At 42.7% G+C, this 25,199-nt stretch overlaps 1 protein-coding gene across 1 annotated transcript in view; it reads right to left on the bottom strand.

The window, feature by feature from the left end:
- LOC113902123 (multidrug resistance-associated protein 4-like) overlaps positions 1-4,622 on the bottom strand; it is a 113,722-nt gene extending 109,100 nt beyond the window's left edge. The window contains exon 1 of the mRNA XM_027557077.1: positions 4,543-4,622. Coding sequence (XP_027412878.1) covers positions 4,543-4,622 — 80 coding nt within the window. The remainder of the gene's footprint in view (positions 1-4,542) is intronic.
- Positions 4,623-25,199: the final 20,577 nt, after the last annotated feature.

The following is a 25,199-nucleotide window of genomic DNA, read 5'->3' as shown; positions in this document are numbered from 1 at the left end:
CTCTGCAATTATTTATTATAAAGGGAAAAAACAGTAGCTATACAGATAATCCCACCGAAAAACCTATTCAGATAGACCATGCATTATTTAAATGATAATAGTTAGTATGCAGAGACAGCCCATAGGTAAACACCATTTTACTGATTTTGCCAGGGTAAGGAAATTTCCAAGGCCAGACCATAATAACCCATGGATAGAGATTAAATCAGTCAGTCCTAAAAGAAATCAACCCTGAATATTCATTGGAAGGCCTGATGCTGAAGCTCCAATACTTTGGCCAAGCTAATGAGAAGAGCTGACTGATTGGAAAAGACCCGGATGCTGGGAAAGGTTGAAGGCAAAAGGAGAAGAGGGCAGTAGAAGATGAGATGGTTAGATAAGATCACTGACTCAATGGACATGAGTTTGGGCAAACTCCAGGAGAGAGTAGGGGACAAGGAAGCCTGGTGTGCTGGTCCATGGGGTCGCAAAGAGTCGGACACAACTGAGCGACTGAAAAACATCCAGGACAGAGATCATATTTCTTTTATCTTGTTATTCCTAGGACAACATGGGTACAGATGCTCAAGAAATATTTGTTGGATGTATGAATATCCATGACTTATTAAAGAAGCAATAAGATTGAACTTAAAATTTTGCTAATCCAGGTACCTTGGCACCCCTAAAGAAACCCCAGTCCAGGAGTCAGAAGACTGGACTCTAGTCCCAGCAGTGGTGCTGAGCACCCAGGGCCTCCGCTGTCCTCTGCTCCACGTCTCCACTCCGGTTCAGCAGCTCCATGCCTTTAACATCTCTAGGCCTCAGTTTCCTTCCAAAACAATGGTGTATACCTAGGAGCTTTACCACTAAGCAGGTTTGACACATGTTGGGTGTTATTCCACACTTGTCCCCCACAGAATCAGGGAATAAGCACTGGGATGTACCCAGATGATGACACTCTGCCCCCAAAGTGAAAGCGTTAGTCACTCAGTTGTGTCTGATTCTTCCTGACCCCATGGTCTGTCCACAGAATTCTCCAGGCAAGAATACTGGAGTGGGTAGCCATTCCCTTCTCCAAGGGATCTTTCTGACCTAGAGCTGAACCAGGTTCTCCTGCATAACAGATTTTTTACCATTTGAGCTACAAGGGAAGCCCACAAAAGACCCTCTTTAAAATTCTGCTTGAAGAGGAAAAGATGCTCAGCATCATTAATCATGAGGAAAATGCACATGAAAACCACAATGAGACATCAGCTCACACATATTAGGAGGGCTACAATGGGGAAAAAAAGAAGAAAAAATAGTGTGGGCAAGGATGTGGAGAAACTGGAAATTTGCACACTGGCGATGGGATTGCAAAAAGGTGTATCAAAAAGGACAAAGATTTTATGATTTGATTTACATGAAGTCCTCAGATCAGTCAAATTCAAAGAGAAACAAAATGGCCCTGTGGTTGCCAGGGGCTGTGTACAAGAGAAGTGGGCAGTTAGTGTTTTTCAGTTCAGTTCAGTTCAGTTCAGTCGCTGAGTCATGTACAACTCTTTGTGAACACATGAACCACAGCACGCCAGGCCTCCCTGTCCATTACCAACTCCCGGAGTTCACCCAAACCCATATCCATCGAGTCGGTGATGCCATCCAACCATCTCATCCTCTATCGTCTCCTTTTCCTTCTCCCCTCAATCTTTCCTAGCATCAGGGTCTTTTCCAATGAGTCAGCTCTTCCCATCAGGTGGCCAAAGTATTGGAGTTTCAGCTTCAACATCAGTCCTTCAAAATGACACCCAGGGCTGATCTCCTTTAGGATGGACTGGTTGGATCTCCTTGCAGTCCAAGGGACTCTCAAGAGTCTTCTACAATACCACAGTTCAAAAGCATCAATTCTTCAGTGCTCAGCATTCTTCACAGTCCAACTCTCACATCCATACATGACCACTGGAAAAACCATAGCCTTGACTAGATGGACTTTTGCTGGCAAAGTAATGTCTCTGCTTTTGAATATGCTATCTAGGTTGGTCATAACTTTCCTTCCAAGGAGTAAGCGTCTTTTAATTTCATGGCTGCAGTCACCATCTGCAGTGATTTTGGAGCCCAGAAAAATAAAGTCAGCCACTGTTTCCCCATCTATTTGCCTTGAAGTGATGGGACTGGATGCCATGATCTTAGTTTTCTGAATGTTGAGCTTTAAGCCAACATTTTCACTCTCCACTTTCACTTTCATCAAGAGGCTCTTTAGTTCTTCTTCATTTTCTGCCATAAGGGTGGTGTCATCTGCATGTCTGAGGTTATTGATATTTCTCCCGGCAATCTTGATTCCAGCTTGTGCTTCTTCCAGCCCAGTGTTTCTCATGATGTACTCTGCATAGAAGTTAAATAAGCAGGGTGACAATATACAGCCTTGACGTACTCCTTTTCCTATTTGGAACCAGTCTGTTGTTCCATGTCCAGTTCTAACTGTTGCTTCCTGACCTGCATACAGGTTTCTCAAGAGGCAGGTCAGGTGGTCTGGTATTCCCATCTCTTTCACAATTTCCCACAGTTTATTGTGATCCATACAGTCAAAGGCTTTGGCATAGTCAATAAAGCAGAAATAGATGTTTTTCTGGAACTCTCTTGCTTTTTCCATGATCCACTGGATGTTGGAAATTTGATCTCTGGTTTCTCTGCCTTTTCTAAAACCAGCTTGAACATCTGGAAGTTCACGGTTCACGTATTGCTGAAGCCTGGCTTGGAGAATTTTGAGCATTACTTTACTAGCATGTGAGATGAGTGCACTTGTGTGGTAGTTTAAGCATTCTTTGGCATTGCCTTTCTTTGGGATTGGAATGAAAACTGACAATTTCCAGTCCTGTGGCCACTGCTGAGTTTTCCAAATTTGTTGGCATATTGAGTGCAGAAGTTTCACAGCATCATCTTTCAGGATTTGAAATAGCTCAACTGGAATTCCATCACCTCCACTAGCTTTTAATAGCACACTAGTACAGAATGCGGAGAAGGCAATGGCAACCCATTCCAGTACTTTTTGGCTGGAAAATCCCATGGTTGGAGGAGCGTGGTAGGCTGCAGTCCATGAGGTTGCAGAGAGTCGGACACGACTGAGTGACTTCACTTTCACTTTTCACTTTCATGCATTGGAGAAGGAAATGGCAACCCACTCCAGTGTTTTTGCCTGGAGAATCCCAGGGACGGTGGAGCCTGGTGGGCTGCCATCTATGGCATCGCACAGAGTCGGACACAATTGAAGCGACTTAGCAGCAGCAGCAGCAGCAGTACAGGATGAAAAGAGTTCTGGAAATTGGCTGCACAATAATGTGAATGTACTTAACAATACTGAACTGCATGCTTAAAAATCGTCAAGATCATAAATTTTATGTTGTGCGCATTTCCCACAATTTTAAAAAATTTAATCAGAAACAAAAATGGCACCTGATGTGCCTCATTTGGAAATCTTCCTGTGTTAGAGTCTAGACTTCGCCACTTCCTGGTTATATGACCGTGAACCAGCCACAAAACCTCTCAGTATTGGCCTTGGGAAAGTGGGGAGAAGACCTGGAGAGAACACCTCCCTGGGATGCTGAGAGGGTCAGTGATGCTCTGAACAGGACAAAGTCCCCCCAGACAAAGAGCAGTCATCACCACCACAGAATGCTCGAGTAATCCCATGTGGTCCCCAGTAGAAAGCCTCTGAAAGTTTGATACATGAGGTTACAACAACAGCAGTGCCCAAGAGGAAGAAGAAAGACTCCTCTCCTTTCCTGGCAAGGACACAGGCAATGAAAAGCCATGGACTCTGTAAGAGCCCTCCCAACCTCCTCTTCCCCTCTGTAAAAATGCTCTCCAGCCCTGGCACTTTGGGGACTTACACTTGGCTCTCCACAAATGCAAACCTCAAACTGCAATTCTGTGCTGATTCTGAATAAACCCATTTTTGCTGGAGAAATATCTGACACTCTGTTTGTTCAGGTCAACAGAGGGAAGGGAATCAACATGATTGGCGGACCCATGGAAGACTCCAAAAGGCAAATGATCCACTTGACACAGCTGAAAGGACACTTGTCTCAGGCTGATCAGATGCAGAACTATAAAGACGAAAAAAATCAAGAATAAACTACAGGAGATACATTTGTTAGGAAGTTTATTCTGCCATAAGGTCATACCAATAAATTTTAATATACCTTTGGGATGTTCTACCTCTTGCTTGAGGCTGTGGATATTGTATAAAGTTATCAAAACTCATCAAACTAAACAGTTATTGAGAACAGGTCAAGGCCAGAGAAACAGCCCTGCAGAGCTCACCCAGCCTCCTTCTCCAACATGTGGATTTCAGACTTTTAATGAAGAATAACAAGTGTATTCTGAAAATGGTGCAAAGAATCCTAGTTTGAAATTTAACATTTCTATGTATTCACAATTGATAGTTACTAAGGACCTTACAGGACCAACCTCCCTAAACCATCTCAGCACTCAGCCAGTTCACATCCCCCTCATGTCATCAGCTTCTCTGACAAGAGTCTCTGGAGAGTCTGGCTTGACACCAGTGACAGTTTCCACATCCACACTCACCCTGTGGCCAGTGTCAAGGGAGCAAGAACGTAACCAGTCCCTGAAGGGTCAAGTGCATCTGGTCCAAGACCCTGCTCCATCTCATCCCTGGGGACAGGTCCTGCACTCACCCTCAGCTGGCTGGACTCTGGGACGAGGGTGGAGGGAAACACAGAGCTCACCCCAGAGGCTGCAGAGAGGACAGCAGGGAGAGTCTCAGCAGACGGGAAAGTCCAGTCCCCACAGGGACACAGTTCATAAACTAGGACACTGATTTCCAATAATGGGGAAGAAGAATTATTCAGTAAATCATAATGGGGAAATGGGCTGTTTTAGGAAAAAATGGGGTCTATCTTACATCAAAAACTAAAAAATTCTAGCTGCCTTTACTATTAAAACAAGATAAGAAAAAAGGTAAAATTAAACAGATTTATATGATGTTAGGATTTTTAAAACACATACTACAAAAGCAACAAGAGAAATCAAAAAGAAAAGCTCAATTTTAATTAATGATATATAATTTAAAACCTCTAGATACCCAGAGGGGAGGAGCTAAGATGGGGGAGGAATAAGACGGGGAGAACACTTTCTCCCCCACAAATTTATCAAAAGAACATTTAAACGCCGAGTAAATTCCACAAAACAACTTCTGAATGCTGGCAGAGGACATCAGGCACCCAGAAAAGCAACCCATTGTCTTCGAAAGGAGGTAGGAAAAAATATAAAAAACAAAAAAGAGACAGAAGAGGGAGGGATGGAGCTCCGTCCCAGAAAGGGAGTCTTAAAAAGAGAGAAGTTTCCAAACACCAGGAAACATTATCACTGCTGAGTCTGTGCCGAGCCTTGGAAGCACAGAGGGCAACATAACAGGGAGGAAAAATAAATAAACAATTAAAACCCACAGATTACGAGCCCTACAGTAACTCCCCCAGCAGAGAAACAGCACAGATGCCTGCATCCGCCACTAGCAAGCGGGGGCTGGGCAGGGAGGCGCAGCGCAGGCTACATCGCTTAGAGTAAGGATCTGGCCTGAATACCCCGAGCGCTAACTGAGCAAAACAATTTGGGCTAGCAAACCATACTGTGGGATACTTACCATGCGAAAAGCCAGCCCTAATCCTGAAAGATGATGCTGTGAAAGTGCTGCACTCAATATGCCAGCAAATTTTGAAAACTCAGCAGTGGCCATAGGACTGGAAAAGGTCAGTTTTCATTTCAATCCCAAAGAAAGGCAATGCCAAAGAATGCTCAAACTACCACACAATTGCACTCATCTCACACACTAGTAAAGTAATGCTCAAAATTCTCCAAGCCAGGCTTCAGCAATATGTGAACCGTGAACTTCCTGATGTTCAAGCTGGTTTTAGAAAAGGCAGAGGAACCAGAGATCAAATTGCCAACATCCGCTGGATCATAGAAAAAGCAAGAGAGTTCCAGAAAAACATCTATTTCTGCTGTATTGACTATGCTAAAGCCTTTGACTGTATGGATCACAATAAACTGTGGAGAATTCTGAAAGAGGTGTGAGTACCAGACCACCTGATCTGCCTCTTGAGAAATTTGTATGCAGGTCAGGAAGCAACAGTTAGAACTAGACATGGAACAACAGACTGGTTCCAAATAGGAAAAGGAGTTCGTCAAGGCTGCATATTGTCACCCTGTTTATTTAACTTCTATGCAGAGTACATCATGAGAAACGCTGGACTGGAAGAAGCACAAGCTGGAATCAAGATTGCCGGGAGAAATATCAATAACCTCAGATATGCAGATGACACCACCCTATGGCAGAAAGTGAAGAGGAACTCAAAAGCCTCTTGATGAAAGTGAAAGTGGAGAGTGAAAAAGTTGGCTTAAAGCTCAACATTCAGAAAACGAAGATCATGGCATCCGGTCCCACCACTTCATGGGAAATAGATGGGGAAACAGTGCATACACTGTCAGACTTTATTTTTATGGGCTCCAAAATCACTGAAGATGCTGACTGCAGCCATGAAATTAAAAGACACTTACTCCTTGGAAGGAAAGTTATGACCAACCTAGATAGCATATTCAAAAGCAGAGACATTACTTTGCCAACAAAGATTCGTCTAGTCAAGGCTATGGTTTTTCCAGTGGTCATGTATGGATGTGAGAGTTGGACTGTGAAGAAGGCTGAGTGCTGAAGAATTGATGCTTTTGAACTGTGGTGTTGGAGAAGACTCTTGAGAGTCCCTTGGACTGCAAGGAGATCCAGCCAGTCCATTCTGAAGCAGATCGGCCCTGGGATTTCTTTGGAAGGAATGATGCTAAAGCTGAAACTCCAGTACTTTGGCCACCTCATGTGAAGAGTTGACTCATTGGAAAAGACTCTGATGCTGGGAGGGATTGGGGGCAGGAGGAGAAGGGGACGACAGAGGATGAGGTGGCTGGATGGCATCACTGACTCGATGGACATGAGTCTGGGTGAACTCCGGGAGTTGGTGATGGACAGGGAGTCCTGGCGTGCTGCGATTCATAGGGTCGCAAAGAGTCGGACACGACTGAGCAACTGATCTGATCTGATCTGAACCTAAGACACTGTCAGGCCCACACAGGGAACAAAGGACTGAACAGAGATATCGGGCTGCAGACCGTCCCCGTCCGGTGACAGGCAGCCAGAGCCAGAAGGGGGCAATCACAGCCCCAGAGAGACATTATCTACAAAACTGTAAGCAGGATTCTTTGATAACTAAAACTTCTTGGGAGTCTGGACAGTCAACATCCGCCTGAGAAGGTGCTCCAGATGTACACCCAGATAACCGAGCACTGGGGAGGCGATAAGTCACAGCAACCATGCTCTCCAAACACCTCATCACCTGAGCTGCTCAGACCTGGGAAGGGCACAAAACGCAGGCCGAACCGAGTCTGTGCCTCTGAGGACTACCCGAGTGCCTGAACCTGAGTGGCTTAGACCTGGGAGGTGCAAGCAGCCCAGGGCCGGCTATGGATGGTTCCCAGTGGAGCAACCTAGAGCCTGAGCAGTGTGGGCAGGGAGGCTACACGCGCCATGAGCAGGGGTGGGCCCAGTGTGGCTGAGGTACTGCGAGCACACACTAGTGTTATTCGTTTGCAGCGTCCCTCCCTACCCACAGCGTGACTGAACAAGTGAGCCTAAAAAAAAAAATAAAGTGTCCACCACCACCCGCTTTGTATCAGCGTGGAAATCGTACACTGAAGAGACCCACAAACAGAAGAAGCTATAACAGAGGGAACCGCCTTGGAAGCGACAGGCAATAAATTAAAACCCCATGATTAGTACCGATTACATAGGAAGGGGCCTATAGATCTTGAGAAATATAAGCCTGAACAAGGAATTAGCCGAAAATGAACTGACCCCACAATAACACCAGAGAAAGTCCTAGATATATTTTTAGTATTTTTACGATAGTTCTCTTTTTTTAATTAAAAAAAAAAATTTTAAGTCCTCTATTAGTCCTTTAATTTTCACTTTTGTAACCTACTATTACTTTGCAAAAAAAAAAAAGACCCTTTTTTAAAAAAAAAAGCAACCTTCATATATATATTTTTTATAATTTTTGTGACCTTGTTTTTTTTTTTCTTTTTCTCTTTCTTTCTTTTTTTTCCTTTTCTTTAACATTATATTTTTGAAATTCCAAACTGTGCTCTAGATTTTTAATTTGTGCTTTTTGGTATTTGTTTTCAATTTTGTACCTATATCTTCTTTATAATTTTTGTGACTTTGTTTTTTTTTTTTTTCTCTTTCTTTTTCTTCTTCTTTTCTTTAACATTGTATTTTTTAAATTCCACACTCTACTATAGATTTTTAACTTTTGCTTTTTGGTATTTGTTATCCATTTTGTACCTATATTTCCTTTATACCTTTTGTGACTTTGTTTTTGTTTTTGTTTTCTTTTTCTCTCTTTTCCTTCTTCTTTACATTAACACTGTATTTTTGAAAATACAAACTCTACTCTAGATTTTTAATTTTTACTTCTAGGTATTTGTTACCAATTTTGTACCTTTAAGAACCCAATCTTCAGTACCCATTTTTTACTAGGGAGTGAGAATACTGGCTTGACTGCTCTCTCCCTCTTTGGATTCTCCTTTTTCTCCACCAGGTCGCCTGTATCTCCTACCTAACTCCTCTCTACTCTACCCAACTCTGTGAATTTCTGTGTGTTCCAGACGGTGGAGAACACCTAGGGAACTTATTACTGGCTGGATCTGTCTCTCTCCTTTTCATTCCCCCCTTTTATCCTCCTGGCCACCTCTGTCTCCTTCCTCCCTCTTCTCTTCTCTGTATAAATCTGTGAACATCTCTGAGCAGTCCAGTTGTGGAGTGCACATAAGGAAGTGATTACTGGTTAGCCCGCTCTCTCCTCTATTGATTCCACCTCATCTCATTCGGGTCACCCCTAACTCCCTCCTCCCTCTTCTCATCTCCATGTAATGCTGTGAACCTCTCTGGGTTACCCTTATGGTGGAGAAACTTTTCATCTTTAACGTAGATGTTTTATCAATGGTGCTGTATAGATGGAGAAGTTTTGAGACTACTGTAAAAATAAGACTGATAACAGGAAGCAGGAGGCTAAAGTCCAAACCCTGACTCCACGGAACTCCTGACTCCAGGGAACATTAATTGACAGGAGCTCATCAAATGCCTTCATACCTACACTGAAACCAAGCACCACACAAGGGCCAACAAGTTCCAGGGCAAGACATACCAAGCAAATTCTCCAGCAACACAGGAACACAGCCCTGAGCTCCAAGATACAGGCTGTCCAATGTCACCCCAAAACCATAGACATTTCATAACTCATTATGGGACACTTCATTGCACTCCAGAGAGAACAAATCCAGCTCCACCCACCAGAACACCGACACAAGCTTCCCTAAACAGGAAACCTTGACAAGCCACCTGTACAAACCCACACACAGCGAGGAAACACCACAATAAAGAGAACTCCACAAACTGCCAGAATACAGAAAGGACACCCCAAACTCAGCAATTTAAACAAGATGAAGAGACAGAGGAATACCCAGCAGGTAAAGGAACAGGATAAATGCCCACCAAACCAAACAAAAGAGGAAGAGATAGGGAATCTACCTGATAAAGAATTCCGAATAATGATAGTGAAATTGATCCAAAATCTTGAAATCAAAATGGAATCACAGATAAATAGCCTGGAGACAAGGATTGAGAAGATGCAAGAATGGTTTAACAAGGACCTAGAAGAAATAAAAAAGAGTCAATATATAATGAATAATGCAATAAATGAGATAAAAAATACTCTAGAGGCAACAAATAGTATAATAACAGAGGCAGAAGATAGGATTAGTGAATTAGAAGATAGAATGGTAGAAAAAAATGAATCAGAAAGGAAAAAAGAAAAACGAATTAAAAAAAATGAGGACAATCTCAGAGACCTCCAGGACAATATTAAATGCTACAACTTTCGAATCATAGGGGCCCCAGAAGAAGAAGACAAAAAGAAAGACCATGAGAAAATACGTGAGGAGATAATAGTTGAAAACTTCCCTAAAATGGGGAAGGAAATAATCACCCAAGTCCAAGAAACCCAGAGAGTCCCAAACAGGATAAACCCAAGGGGAAACATGCTAAGACACATATTAATCAAGTTAACAAAGATCAAACACAAAGAACAAATATTAAAAGCAGCAAGGGAAAAACAACAAATAACACACAAGGGGATTCCCATAAGGATAACAGCTGATCTTTCAATAGAAACTCTCCAAGCCAGGAGGGAATGGCAAGACATACTTAAAGTGATGAAAGAAAGTAACGTACAGCTAGGATTACTGTACCCAGCAAGGATCTCATTCAAATATGAAGGAGAAATCAAAAGCTTTACAGACAAGCAAAAGCTGAGAGAATTCAGCACCACCAAACCAGCTCTCCAACAAATACTAAAGGATACTCTCTAGACAGGAAACACAAAAACGGTGTGTAAATTCGAACCCAAAACAATAAAGTAAATGGCAATGGGATCATACTTATCAATAATTACCTTAAACGTAAATGGGTTGCATGCCGCAACCAAAAGACAAAAACTGGCTGAATGGATACAAAAACAAGACCCCTACATATGTTGTCTACAAGAGACCCACCTCAAAACAGGGGACACATACAGACAAAGTGAAGGGCTGGAAAAAGATTTTCCATGCAAATAGGGACTAAAAGAAAGCAGGAGTAGCAATACTCATATCAGATAAAATAGACCTTAAAACAAAGGCTGTGAAAAGACACAAAGAAGGTCACTACATAATGATCAAAGGATGAATCCAAGAAGAAGATATAACAATTATAAATATCTATGCACCCAAAATAGGAGCACCATAATATGTAAGACAAATGCTAACAAGTATGAAAGGAGAAATTAACAATAACACTATAATAGTTGGAGACTTTAATACCCCACTCACACCTATGGATAGATCAACGAAGCAGAAAAATAACAAGGAAACACAAACTTTAAATGATACAATAGACCAGTTAGACCTAATTGATATCTATAGGACATTTCATCTCAAAAGAATGAATTTCACCTTTTTCTCAAGCACACATGGAACCTTCTCCAGGATAGATCACATCCTGGGCCATAAATCTAGCCTTGGTGAATTCAGAAAAATTGAAATCATTCCAAGCATCTTTTCTGACCACAATGCAGTAAGATTAGATCTCAATTACAGGAGAAAAACTATTAAAAATTCCAACATATGGAGGCTGAACAACACGCTGCTGAATAACAAACAAATCACAGAAGAAATCAAAAAAGAAATAAAAATTGCATAGAAATGAATGAAAATGAAAACACAACAACCCAAAACCTTTGGGACACTTTAAAAGCAGTCCTAAGGGGAAAGTTCATAGCAATACAGGCATACCTCAAGAAACAAGAAAAAAGTCAAATAAATAACCTAACTCTACACTTAAAGCAACTAGAAAAGGAAGAAATGAAGAAGACCCGGGTTAGTAGAAGGAAAGAAATCTTAAAAATTAGGGCAGAAATAAATGCAAAAGAAACAAAAGAGACCATAGCAAAAATCAACAAAGCCAAAAGCTGGTTCTTTGAAAGGATAAATAAAATTGACAAACCATTAGCCAGACTCATCAAGAAACAAAGAGAGAAAAACCAAATGAATAAAATTAGAAATGAAAATGAAGAGATCACAACAGACAACACAGAAATCAAAGGATCATAAGAGATTACTATCAGCAATTATATGCCAATAAAATGGACAACGTGGAAGAAATGGACAAATCCTTAGAAAAGTACAACTTTCCAAAACTGGGCCAGGAAGAAATAGAAAATCTTAACAGACCCATCACAAGCACAGAAATTGAAACTGTAATCAGAAATCTTCCAGCAAACAAAAGCCCAGGTCCAGATGGCTTCACACCTGAATTCTACCAAAAATTTAGAGAAGAGCTAACACCTATCCTACTCAAACTCTTTCAGAAAATTGCAGAGGAAGGTAAACTTCCAAAATCATTCTATGAGGCCACCATCACCCTAATACCAAAACCTGACAAAGATGCCACAAAAAAGAAAACGACAGGCCAATATCACTGATGAACATAGAAGCAAAAATCCTTAACAAAATTCTAGCAATCAGAATCCAACAACACATTAAAATGATCATACGTCATGACCAAGTGGGTTTTATCCCAGGATGCAAGGATTCTTAAATATCTATAAATCAGTCAATGTAATACTCCACATTAACAAATTGAAAAATAAAAACCATATGATTATCTCAATAGATGCAGAGAAAGCCTTTGACAAAATTCAACATCCATTTATGAAAAAACTCTCCAGAAAGCAGGAATGGAAGGAACATACCTCAACATAATAAAAGCTATATATGACAAACCCACAGCAAACATTTTTCTCAATGGTGAAAAATTGAAAGCATTTCCTCTAAAGTCAGGAACAAGATAAGGGTGCCCACTTTCACCATTACTATTCAACATAGTATTGGAAGCTTTGGCAACAGCAATCAGAGCAGAACAAGAAATAAAAGGAATCCAAATTGGAAAACAAGAAGTCAAACTCTCACTGTTTGCAGATGACATGATCCTCTACATAGAAAACCCTAAAGACTCCACCAGAAAATTACTAGAACTAATAAATGAATATAGTAAAGTTGCAGGATATAAAATCAACACACAGAAATCCCTTGCATTCCTATACACTAATAATGAGAAAATAGAAAGAGAAATTAAGAAAACAATTCCATTCACCGTTGCAATGAAAAGAATAAAATACTTAGGAATATATCTACCTAAAGAAACTAAAGACCTATATATAGAAAACTATAAAACACTGGTGAAAGAAATCAAAAAGGACACTAATAGATGGAGAAATATACCATGTTCATGGATTGGCAGAATCAATATAGTGAAAATGAGTATACTACCCAAAGCAATTTATAGATTCAATGCAATCCCTATCAAGCTACCAACGGTATTCTTCACAGAGCTAGAACAAATAATTTCACAATTTGTATGGAAATACAAAAAACCTCAAATAGCCAAAGCTATCTTGAGAAAGAAGAATGGAATTGGAGGAATCAAGCTGCCTGACGTCAGGCTCTACTACAAAGCCACAGTCATCAAGACAGTATGGTACTGGCACAGAGACAGAAATATTGATCAATGGAACAAAATAGAAAGCCCAGAGATAAATCCACACACCTATGGACACCTTATATTTGACAAAGGAGGCAAGAAAATACAATGGATTAGAGACAATCTCTTTAACAAGTGGTGCTGGGAAAACTGGACAACCACTTGTAAAAGAATGAAACTAGAGCACTTCCTAACACCATACACAAAAATAAACTCAAAATGGATTAAAGATCTAAATGTAAGACCAGAAACTATAAAACTCCTAGAGGAGAACATAGGCAAAACACTCTCTGACATACATCACAGCAGGATCCTCTATGAACCACCTCCCAGAATATTGGAAATAAAAGCAAAAATAAACAAATGGGACCTAATTAAACTTAAAAGCTTCTTCACAACAAAGTAAACCATAAGCAAGGTGAAGAGACAACCTTCAGAATGGGAGAAAATAATAGCAAATTAAGCAACTGACAAACAACTAATCTCAAAAATATAAAGCAACTCCTACAGCTCAACTCCAGAAAAATAAATGACCCAATCAAAAAAAAATGGGCCAAAGAACTAAATAGACATTTCTCCAAAGAAGACATACAGATGGCTAACAAACACATGAAAAGATGCTCAACATCACTCATTATCAGAGAAATGCAAATCAAAACCACTATGAGGTACCATTTCACACCAGTCAGAATTGCTGCGATCCAAAAGTCAACAAGCAATAAATGCTGGAGAGGGTGTGGAGAAAAGGGGTCCCTCTTACATTGTTGGTGGGAATGCAAACTGGTACAGCCACTATGGAGAACAGTGTGGAGATTCCTTAAAAAACTGGAAATAGAACTGCCTTATGATCCAGCAATCCCAATGCTAGACATACACACCGAGGAAACCAGAATTGAAAAAGACACGTGTACCCCAATGTTCATTGCAGCACTGTTGATAATAGTCAGGACAAGGAAGCAACCTAGATGTCCATCAGCAGATGAATGGATAAGAAAGCTGTGGTACATATACACAAAGGAGTATTACTCAGACATTAAAAAGAATACATTTGAATCAGTTCTAATGAGGTGGATGAAACTGGAGCCTATTATACAGAGTGAAGTAAGCCAGAAAGAAAAACACCAATACAGTATACTAACGCATATATATGGAATTTAGAAAGATGGTAACAATAACCCTGTATACGAGACAGCAAAAGAGACACTGATGTATAGAACAGTCTTTTGGATCCTGTGGGAGAGGGAGAGGCTGGGATGATTGGGAGAATGGCATTTAAATATGTATAATATCATATATGAAATGAGCTGAAAGTCCAGGTTTGATGCACGATACTGGATGCTTGGGGCTGGTGCACTGGGATGACCAGAGAGATTGTATGTGGAGAGAGGAGGGAGGAGGGAGGAGGTTTCAGGATGTGGAATACATGTATACCTGTGGTGGATTCATGTTGATTTATGGCAAAACCAATACAATATTGTAAAGTCAAATAAAATTAAATTTAAAAAAATAAATAAATAATAAAAAACCTGCAAAAAAGAAAAAAAAACTCTAAAGAACAAGTTAAAACCTCAAAAGTATTATATGCATGATTACAAGTTATTTCAAAAATATAAATGCTCTATAAGAAAAAACATCTATTAACAGACATTTGAAGAAACACAAATAAATGGTCAGTAGACATAAAAAATCTTCCATCTCTACAAATCAAATGGCAACCCACTCAAGTATTCTTGTCTGTGAAATCCCATGGAGAGAGGAGCCTGACAGGCTACAGTCCATGGGGTTGCAAACAGTCAGACTGGAGTAGGTGACTGAGCACACATAAATCAAATAAATTCAAATTAAAACTCTTTGAATTATTTTTAACTTCAGGCCCAGGAAAAAAATGTAATTCAGGTACTCAAAGTTGACAATGAAATAAGCTCACAAACACCTGTTAAGAGGGCAAATTGATCTGAACCTAATGGAAAACAATTCAGCCTTTCACTAATTATTCTATTTCTGGAAATTTGGAAAAAGAAAAGATGCACCAAAATGTATGGTCATAGATATGCATCACATCCTAATTAGCAATACACTCTATTAAACAAAAGTGAAAGACTGCATACATTTCAATTAAATACCACGTTTTGACATAAACAGATTCACAGACTTAGAGAATGAACTTGTGGTTGCCAGGGAGAGTGATGGGGGAAAGGGATAGTTAGGGAGTTTAGTGGGAACATGCATACACTGCTGTATTTAGGATGGATAAGCAACAAGGACCCACTGTATCACAAAGGGAACTCTGCTCAATGTTATGTGCCAGCCTCGATGGGAGTGGGGTTTGGGGAAAAATGGATACGTGTTTATGTACAGCTGAGTTCCTTTGTTGTCCCCCTGAAACTATCACATTGTCAGTTGGATATACTCCTATACAAAATAAAAAGTTTACCTAAAAAATAAATGCCACATTTTGAACATTAATGCTATAAATAAATGTTAACCATAGAAAATTAAGAAGGAATCAGGATCCAAAGATATTTAACTTTATAGAAAAGTGTGCATAACACAACATTGTTAGCAACTATGCCACAATAAAAATTAATTCTAAAAAAAACATGAGCTATAATTTTGATTAAAAAAAAAACTGTGCATGTGCAGATATGCACAAAAATTTTATGGGGAAAGACTAAGAAACAACCAAAATATCAGCAAGTATACCTGGCTAAAAAACAACAAATCCTTGTTCTTTTCTTCTTCTATGTGTTCAGTCGTGTCTGACTCATTGCAGAGTAGCCCACCAGATTCCTCTGTCCATGGGATTCTCCAGGCAACAGTATTGGAGTGGGTTGCCATTTCCTACACCAGGGAATCTTCCTGACCCAGGGATCAAACCCATGTCTGTGTCTCCACATTGGCAGGTGGGTTCCTTACGTCTGGGCCACCTGGGAAGCCCTTCTTCTTGCATAAATTTTTTTATAGAAATAGAAAAATATATATTCTTTTCTAAAATTCTCAATTACCAATAGCCATAATGTATACCTTCTCTTAGACCCTAAGTCCTACCTCTCCTGTGAAAACACTAAAACCCCTGTGAGGTCATTTGTATAAAGACAATAAGCTATTTATTGGCATTATTTACAAGTTGAGAAAGCAGATGAAATGTAGGAAAAGAAAACACCCAATGAGAAAATGAAAACTGTTTCTCTACATGGTGGGTCTTGTCTCTGGGCAGCAGTTCCTGCCTGGCCTCATTTCAACTTCCCAGGACAGCAAGTGGGGGACATGAGTAAATCATGAGGATACCTCAGACTTTACAAACAGGATGGCAATTGTGGTTACCAACTAACTTCACAAAGTCTGGACCCCTTTTTAAAAGTTAACACTGAAGGAACAATGCCAATGGGAGGAGTGGCTTAAAGCAGAAAATAGCCTATACCTTCCATCAGAATCTCCTAGAGCTTGTTTAACCCCATCCCCACGTTTTCTAACTTTACAGAATTGGTCTAGAAGGAGCATGGAGCAGGGGTGGGGTGGGGGTGGGGGTGGTGATTTTCATTTCTAACAAGCTCCCAGGTAAGGAGGATGCTGCAGGTCTGAAAGCCATATTTTAGAACAGCCACCCTAAAGCTTGATTAGAGACGTTTCATGTGCATCATCTCCAAGAACAAGATCTTTAAGAACTTCCCTTGAGAAACTCCACTTAGAAGACCAAAGGTGTGTTTGAAATCACCTTCTCCCTCCATTTAAGAACAAGAATCTCAACAGAAGCAGCTCAGTACTACAGTTACATCCACAACAACACAGGCTCGGAAGCCAGACTGACTGGTTTAGGATCCAACTCTTACTAGTAGCTGTGTGATGGTAGGCAACCTGGTCAACCTCTTGGAATCTGGGGCAGAATGGATACATGTTTATATATGGCTGAATCACTTTCCTGTCCACCTGAAACTATAGCAACATTGTAAATTGTCTGTGAAAATGAAAGTCATTCAGTCATGTCTGACTCTTTGCAACTCCATAGATTATACAGTCCGTGGAATTCTGCAGGTCAGAATACTGGAGTGGGTACCCTTTCCCTTCTCCAAGGGAATCTTCCCAACCCAGGGATTGAACCCCGGTTTTCTCATTGCAGGCAGATTCTTTACCAGCTGAGCCAGAAGTTTATTTTAAAAAAAAGTTTTAAAAAAATTTACTCAATCTCTCTGCTTAGGTGACTTCACATGTTAAATAAGAGGTAATAGCTCCTTCCACTCCAGAAGAAAAATTGGAAATGGGTGCCTACCCAAATCAATAAGAAGTCCTCACATTCCCATTTCTGTGCACATACAATTTGAAAATCCACAACAGAACATGCCTTGCCCTGGAGAGCTCCTTGCCCTGTCTGAAGTTAAGGAGAGGGGTCCCTTAACTTTGTTATTATTTATTGTGGTTGCTGTTTAGTCACTAAGTCATGTCCGACTGTTTTGCAACCCCATGGACTGTAGCCCGCCAGGCTCCTCTATTCATGGGATTTCCCAGACAAGAATACTGGTGTGGGTTGCCATTCCTTACTCCAGGGGATCTTCCCCACCCAGGGAACAAACCCACATCTCTTAGTCTTCTGCTATGGCGGGTGAATTCTTTACCACTGAGCCAACAAGGAAGCCTACACCCATATTTTTTCTTCTTGACCCTCTTTCCTTAAGGGCCACTGAATGGCCAAGAGATGTAGTTACACACACTGAATACACCACCATCAGAACAAGCACAGAAGCTTCTGTTTCCTGGGAATCCCCAAGGACCTCCCATATGAAGAAAAGGAAATAGAATTTGTGGGAAAGATGGATGGTTTCGGGTCCAGAAAAGAAAGATATAATAATTACTCAAGTGTGATTAAACCCACCTAATTAGTGTTCCCAACTACCAGATGGAAAACTTTAGTTAAGAGTTTCACCTCTCTGAGCTGCTTTTCATCTGTGTGTTTCCTCCCAACTTAGGGGCCCCTCAGTGGTTTCAAAACTACAGGACTCCTGGGAAGGACCACCTGCATCAAGACCATGCACTGTTTCTGGAAAGGCTAGAGATGTAGATAAGACCCCACAGGCTTCAGGGACCCCATCCCCAGGGTGACTCTCTAAAGTGGAAGCAGAGATTCACAGTAAGGGGCTGGTATCCCAGATAAAAGCAAAATGGGTTCAAGAATCATGTCCCTGTTCATTTTTTAAAAAGTGTTTTTTTACACACATGAAATTTGTCAGTAGATACTGGAATATAGTGAGAGATGCACACAGACAGGGAGGCAGGGAGACATGGTCATAGACACAGTGACAAGGGAGCCTGGTGCAGTTGGAACTCAGCTGTCACCTCAAGAATAAGGAGAAAGCTGGGGACATTATTGGAAGATGGCAACAGGAGCAGAGCACTAATTAGATTAAGGAAGTGGTTCAGGGCTGTTTGCTTAGTGGGGAAAGGGTGCGAATTAGTTCAGAACTATGAATCTGGAGCTGTCCTGGGGAAGCCAGCTAAGGATGGTGTGCGGGGTCCGGTCCTTCTCCCACTGACGGTGACCCCTCTGGACAGCCTGGGTTCTCAGCCTCCCTGCCTCCTGCTCCCGCTGCCCCTCCTGGTCCCTGGACTAAGGAGGCTGACAGGGCAGCGAGCTGCTAGGCAGGGAGACCCTGCACTCCACCATCAGGACCCTCTTCTCCTTCCTGCTACCCCTTCCCACCGCCTCACCCAGAGGGCGCAGACAGGGACCCCCGCGGCCGGCGTGGGGAGACCCCACCTGCTACAAGCTGCAGCTGCTGCTGCTAAGTCGCTTCAGTCGTGTCCGACTCTGTGGACCCCATAAACGGCAGCCCACCAGGCTCCTCTGTCCATGGGATTCTCCAGGCAAGAACACTGGAGTGGGTTGCCATTTCCTCCTCCAATGCATGAAAGTGAAAAGTCAAAGCCCGCTACAAGCAGCCATCGGAAAGCGCTCCTTCGCCCTGACCCTCGACCCGCAGCCCCTGAAAGGCGCAGCAGCGTCAGGCACTGGCCCTGAGGCTGCGGGCTGTCTCAGCCCAGGCGGGGCTCACCAGAACAGCCGCGAGCAGATGTTCGCGTCCTGCATCGGATTGGGCTTCTCCTCCGGGGACACCGGCCGCATCTTGCCGGCCTGTGAGGTGGGGGCAGCCGTGGGCCTCACGCAGGTGTGAGGTGAGGCTGCAGGCGCCGCTGATGGTGGCGGTGGGGGAACTGCACGGCGGGGGACGCAGGACCCCAGGCGCCCTCGTTCCCACCCTGGCTGCAAACGCTATCGGAGCGCACACTCTGAGCCCGGACCCCAACACAGAAGGTAGAGAGGGAGGGGCAGGCTGGAGCTGAAACGCCCCTCAGCTGTGGTGAAGACCCGGAGAAAGCTGGCAGAAGCAGATAGCAGCCCGCCCTCTGGGCACGCTGCCCTCATCAGGACCAAACAAGGGTGCTGTGGGAAGGTCTCCAACTGGAATGGAGAAGTACTCTGGTGGGCCTTTCTGGGAGAGACCCCACCCCACCGAGAGATACCCTGAGGTAGTGGCCTGTACTGGTCGGTGGAGGTGAGCACAGATGATGGGCACAAAGCTGCCAGGCTACTGAGATACAGCCCCAGGCTCCCCAGTGTCTGTCCTACTGCTAGGCTGGCCCTGAGGAATCCTGTTTTGATAAGAGGAGGGAAAAGGAAAGACCACAGCACATGCTTCTCATGGCATGAAGCACACTCAGTAGTGAACTGAGCACAGATAAAAGTACATAAGCAAGAAGTCAAGGTTTACTTTGTTTATCCCTCAAATAAATAAATTTTGAATCAGCCAATAAGCAGATATCAGTGCAAGAGAGAAATAAAGAACTTCAAACTTTTTTCCCATATATAAAGCCCATATGAATATATGAAGAAAATAACTGTATTCAAAAGTATTATTTCTTGAATGAATAAACAAAGTGTGGTATAAACATACAGTGGAGTATCATTCACCCTTAAAAAGGAAGGAAATTCTGACACGTGCTGCAGCATGGATGAATCTTGAAGACTGTTATATTGTGACTTAGAATACTTATTTAGTCTTCATGCTATTGCTGGCACAGAACTCCTAAAACCCTTAGGTGCTCTAAGACTGAAAAAGTATCTTGATAATTATAACAAGCCCCTTTCAACTACACCTGAGTTTTACTGAATGCATCTGTGTGTCAGAAAACCAAACAGCTGATTAAAGGGTTGGCAGTTTCAGCCCACCCCCCATGTCCAGGGAGGAGAGGGACTGGAAACAGTTCAACTAGAGTCTGTGAGCCAGGATGAGAGAATGCCATAGAGGGTGATGAAGCATGTGCCATCCAGCTGGGGAGCAGATGAGAACAAGTTACATCCTTCCTTTAAAATCCCACAGCAGTTCTATTTCCAGTTTTTTAAGGAATCTCCACACTGTTCTCCATAGTGGCTGTACTAGTTTGCATTCCCACCAACAGTGTAAGAGAGTTCCCTTTTCTCCACACCCTCTCTAGCATTTATTGCTTGTAGACTTTTGGATCATAGCCATTCTGACTGGCGTGAAATGGTACCTCATAGTGGTTTTGATTTGCATTTCTCTGATAATGAATGATGTTGAGCATCTTTTCATGTGTTTGTTAGCCATCTGTATGTCTTCTTTGGAGAAAATAGAACTGCCTTATGATCCAGCAGTCCCACTGCTGGGCATACACACTGAGGAAACCAGAAGGGAAAGAGACACGTGTACCCCAATGTTCATCGCAGCACTGTTTATAATAGCCAGGACATGGAAGCAACCTAGATGTCCATCAGCAGATGAATGGATAAGAAAGCTGTGGTACATATACACAATGGAGTATTACTCAGCCATTAAAAAGAATACATTTGAATCAGTTCTAATGAGGTGGATGAAACTGGAACCTATTATACAGAGTGAAGTAAGCCAGAAAGAAAAACACCAATACAGTGTACTAACGCATATATATGGAATTTAGAAAGATGGTAACAAAAACCCTGTGTACGAGACAGCAAAAGAGACACTGATGTATAGATCAGTCTTATGGACTCTGTGGGAGAGGGAGAGGGTGGTAAGATTTGGGAGAATGGCATTGAAACATGTATAATATCATGTATGAAACGAGTCGCCAGTCCAGGTTTGATGCACGATACTGGATGCTTGGGGCTGGTGCACTGGGACGACCCAGAGGGAGGGTATGGGGAGGGAGGAGGGAGGAGGGTTCAGGATGGGGAACACAGGTATACCTGTGGTGGATTCATTTCGATATTTGGCAAAACTAATACAATATTGTAAAGTTTAAAAATAAAATAAAATTTAAGATAAATAAATAAAATCCCACAGCAAAGTTGATTTTAAAAACAGAATACATTTTAAAAAACATTTGCCCAAAAAAAGTGGAAACCAGACTTTGCTAAAGTTTAAGAAACAACAACAGGAAGATAAATAAAAACTCTTCCTAAAACTAGATCATCTGCTTTATAATCAGGTTAGATTTATAGTCCCTATTCTTCATCCTCCACATTACAAGTGGTGCAGGAGAAGGAAATATCTCATCCTGGGAGACGTGGGAGTACCAGGGACCAGCTTCCAAGTGAGGGTCTTTGGCTTCCTGCGGGAGAGAGTTGAAGAAGGAGCTGAAGTAAAGTGAAAATGGACTTATTCAGGGAGACACACATTCCATAGTCAAAATATGGACCCTCTCAGAAGATGAAAGGACCCAGGTTGTTATTTGTCATGGACTGGGTAATTTCATATGATAATAAGCAGGACAAATATTCTTGCTATTCCAGGGAAGGAACAGGGATTTTCAAGAACTGAATCACTGCATACTTTTGAAATGGAGCAGGACCCTATGGTCCTTGCCCCCAGTGCCCTCTGCCTGCCTTTTGTCTGTTGAAAATCTTTAGCCAAAAAATGTTTAATCCCAGAAGTGAGAACATGCAGAAGCAAAAGAAAACAGTTAAAGGAGACCAAATAATAATAATGTAGTCATTAAGCATAGTCAAGAATCTCTTAATTCCTTCCCAAGGGCTATAGATACTATTCTGAGCCATATCCTGTGAGCTGTCTTATAGGTACTGAAAACCCCTCCAAGTAAAAGAACTGCATGATGACCAGACTGTAGCCATGATATAAGCTACCACAGTTCTGAGAATAGACCTTGAGAAATGGGGACAAACCAACCCTGGAACTGAAGAGTAACTATACTTAAAACAATCAAGATGAAGCTGATCAGACCACCAGTGACCAATCTCAAGATGACTGTCAGCACTGACTGCTATTTTTACACATAACCCTCTCTCTCTCTGTCTATAAAATCTCTTGTCCATTCGTTCTCAGGGGAGAGGGCAGTAAGCCTTTGGACAGGTGCCCACCCTCCCCCTCACCACAAACTGTCATCCAAAATAAAGTAAATGTTCCTTTCTACCAACCTGGCCTCTTTATTGGCTTTTGAGGGCAGAGAAGCCAGACCCGCCTCGCTTTCTATGGTCAGCCTTGGAACTATCACGGCACCTGTCACAGTAAGAGGTGAGTGAATTTTAGTGTTATAGTGAAGGTGTAATGAGTTAGAGGTCAAAGGCCAGACCGTACTCAACACCATCTTGATTTTAGCTGGTTCAAGCCAGTTTTTGTGGGATCCTGTTTTTCTCAATATATGTGCCCCTCTTCCTTCCTGTCTTACAAGCATAGGAACACTATTTCCATAGTGATGAGGCCATCTTAGCCTGTCATCTGGGAGTCCAGACCTGGTTCTCTGTGTACCCTGATACTTAGGTCCTTCCCTTGCCCATTTAAGCAATACCAGGTTGTCTTCCTCAAATGAAGGGCACCACGGACTCCCACTTATTTTAGGAGCAACATCAAGCCCCAGCCAAGAGGGAGTTATCTTATAGGTTGAAAAAAAAAAAACAACTGATTATATCAATACCTTCCCTTTTGGATCTTCAGGCATAGAAGAGAAATTTGTCTCTTTCTCTTCATCAAGATTATCTCCACAGGTAAAAAGGAAACAGTCATTTAAGTTAAGCTGGGACCCTTAATATTCAGGGAGGCTGGACTGTGATGCAACAGTCACTGATAAAGCCCATCAACCATTACCTGGGAGTAAAGTTAGAATCTGGATAATGAAATGAAGTTTACCTTTTATCTCTCCCTTTGTGCTGAGTCTTGTTTCACTTGCTCACAGGGCGCCTCGTACAGAAGCCTCACACCTGGTCCTTCAGATGAGACTCCCTGGTGTGAATTGGCTGTGCTGACACCTCAGCTCTGAGGGCCGTGTGCAGAGTCTCTGCGCCTGGCACTGTGATTCAAGATGGCGGCCAGGGGGCCGTGTGCAGAGATGCTGACCCAGCACTATGATCTGGAGCCACAGGCTGAGTTTGTCCTGTGAGAACCCACCCATCCCCCTGACAGGAATCACACACAGCAGTCCCAGGGGTGCTTTTAGAAGAAAGCCTGTCCTCTACAGCACATTCTGTGGACACAAGCCGTACTTGACAGAGGGGCTTCCCAGGTGGCTCAGCGGTAGAGAACCTGCCTGCCAGTGCAGGAGACTCGCATTGATCCCTGGGTCAGGCAGATCCCCTGGGGCTGAAATTGGCAACTCGATCCACTATTCTTGTCTGGGAAACCCCATTGACAGAGGAGTCTGGTGGGCTGCAGTCCATGGGGTTGCAAAGAGTCAGACGTGACTGAGCACATACACACACACACACACCTGGCAGAAGGAACCCTTTGGGCTTTGGGCTCTGACTGGGGAGGGTCGGTAACAAAATAGGAAGAAGTCAAACCATCTTTGGTTTTCCTGGTGGCTCAGATGGTAAAGAATCTGCTTGCAATGGAGGAGACTCATGTTCAATCCCTGGGTTGAGAAGATTCCCTGGAGAAGGGAATGGCCTCCCACTCCAGCATTCTTCCCTGGAGAAGTCCATGGAATTCTGGTGGGCTATATAATTCGTGAAGTCACAGTCAGACGCAACTGAGCAACTTACACTTGTTCACACTTTCTAGCAATGAAAGCAGCTGCCATTTGGGAAGACATGAGATCTTTTGCCTCCAACAATGGTTCTCACTTGGCTGCAGGGTGGAATCACCTGTGGGGTTTTAAAAAGTGTTGACGCCTGCTTCCCCTCCCTCGAGATTCTGATTTAACTGAGATGAGGCTTCAGCACTGGGATTTCAAAGAGTCTTCCCTGTAGTCAAGTTTACAACCCCCTGGCCTTTAAGAGTGTGCGTTTCTGTATATAAGGTGTAGATGAGGTGGGTGGGGGGCGGGGGGGCCTGTGACCCCTTTTCCCCCCGTGTGAGGCCTTCCTGGCCCCTCTATCCACGGCCTTTGCAAGCGGCTCACCTGGACACATGGATTCAGCTGCCCCCTGCTGGTAACTTTCAGTGTGGCACAGTTTTCCCTGGAGGGTTTCATGCAAGCCCCACTTTCAGTTCAGTTTAGTTCAGTTGGTCAGTCATATCCGACTCTTTGCGACCCCATGAATCGCAGCACGCCAGGCTTCCCTGTCCATCACCAACTCCCGGAGTTCACTCAGACTCATGTCCATCGAGTCAGTGATGCCATCCAGCCATCTCATCCTCTGTTGTCCCCTTCTCCTCCTGCCCCCAATCCCTCCCAGCATCAGAGTCTTTTCCAATGAGTCAACTCTTCACATGAGGTGGCCAAAGTACTGGAGTTTCAGCTTTAGCATCATTCCTTCCAAAGAAATCCCAGGGCTGATCTCCTTCAGAATGGACTGGTTGGATCTCCTTGCAGTCCAAGGGACTCTCAAGAGTCTTCTACAATACCACAGTTCAAAAGCATCAGTTTGGGGAGGAGCCAAGATGGCGGAGGAGTAGGATGGGGAGAACACTTTCTTCCCCACAAATTCATCAAAAGAACATTTAAACGCTGAGTAAATTCCACAAAACAACTTCTGAATGCCGGCATAGGACATCAGGCACCCAGAAAAGCAACCCAAGTCTTCGAAAGGAGGTAGGAAAAAATATAAAAGACAAAAAAAGAGACAAAAGAGGGAGGGACGGAGTTCTGTCCTGGGAAGGGAGTC

This window comes from Bos indicus x Bos taurus, chromosome 12 (assembly GCF_003369695.1).
Source record: "Bos indicus x Bos taurus breed Angus x Brahman F1 hybrid chromosome 12, Bos_hybrid_MaternalHap_v2.0, whole genome shotgun sequence".
Taxonomy (NCBI): domain Eukaryota; kingdom Metazoa; phylum Chordata; class Mammalia; order Artiodactyla; family Bovidae; genus Bos; species Bos indicus x Bos taurus.
Note: the sequence above shows the minus strand (reverse complement) of the source record. Positions and strands in the feature narration are given on the sequence as shown.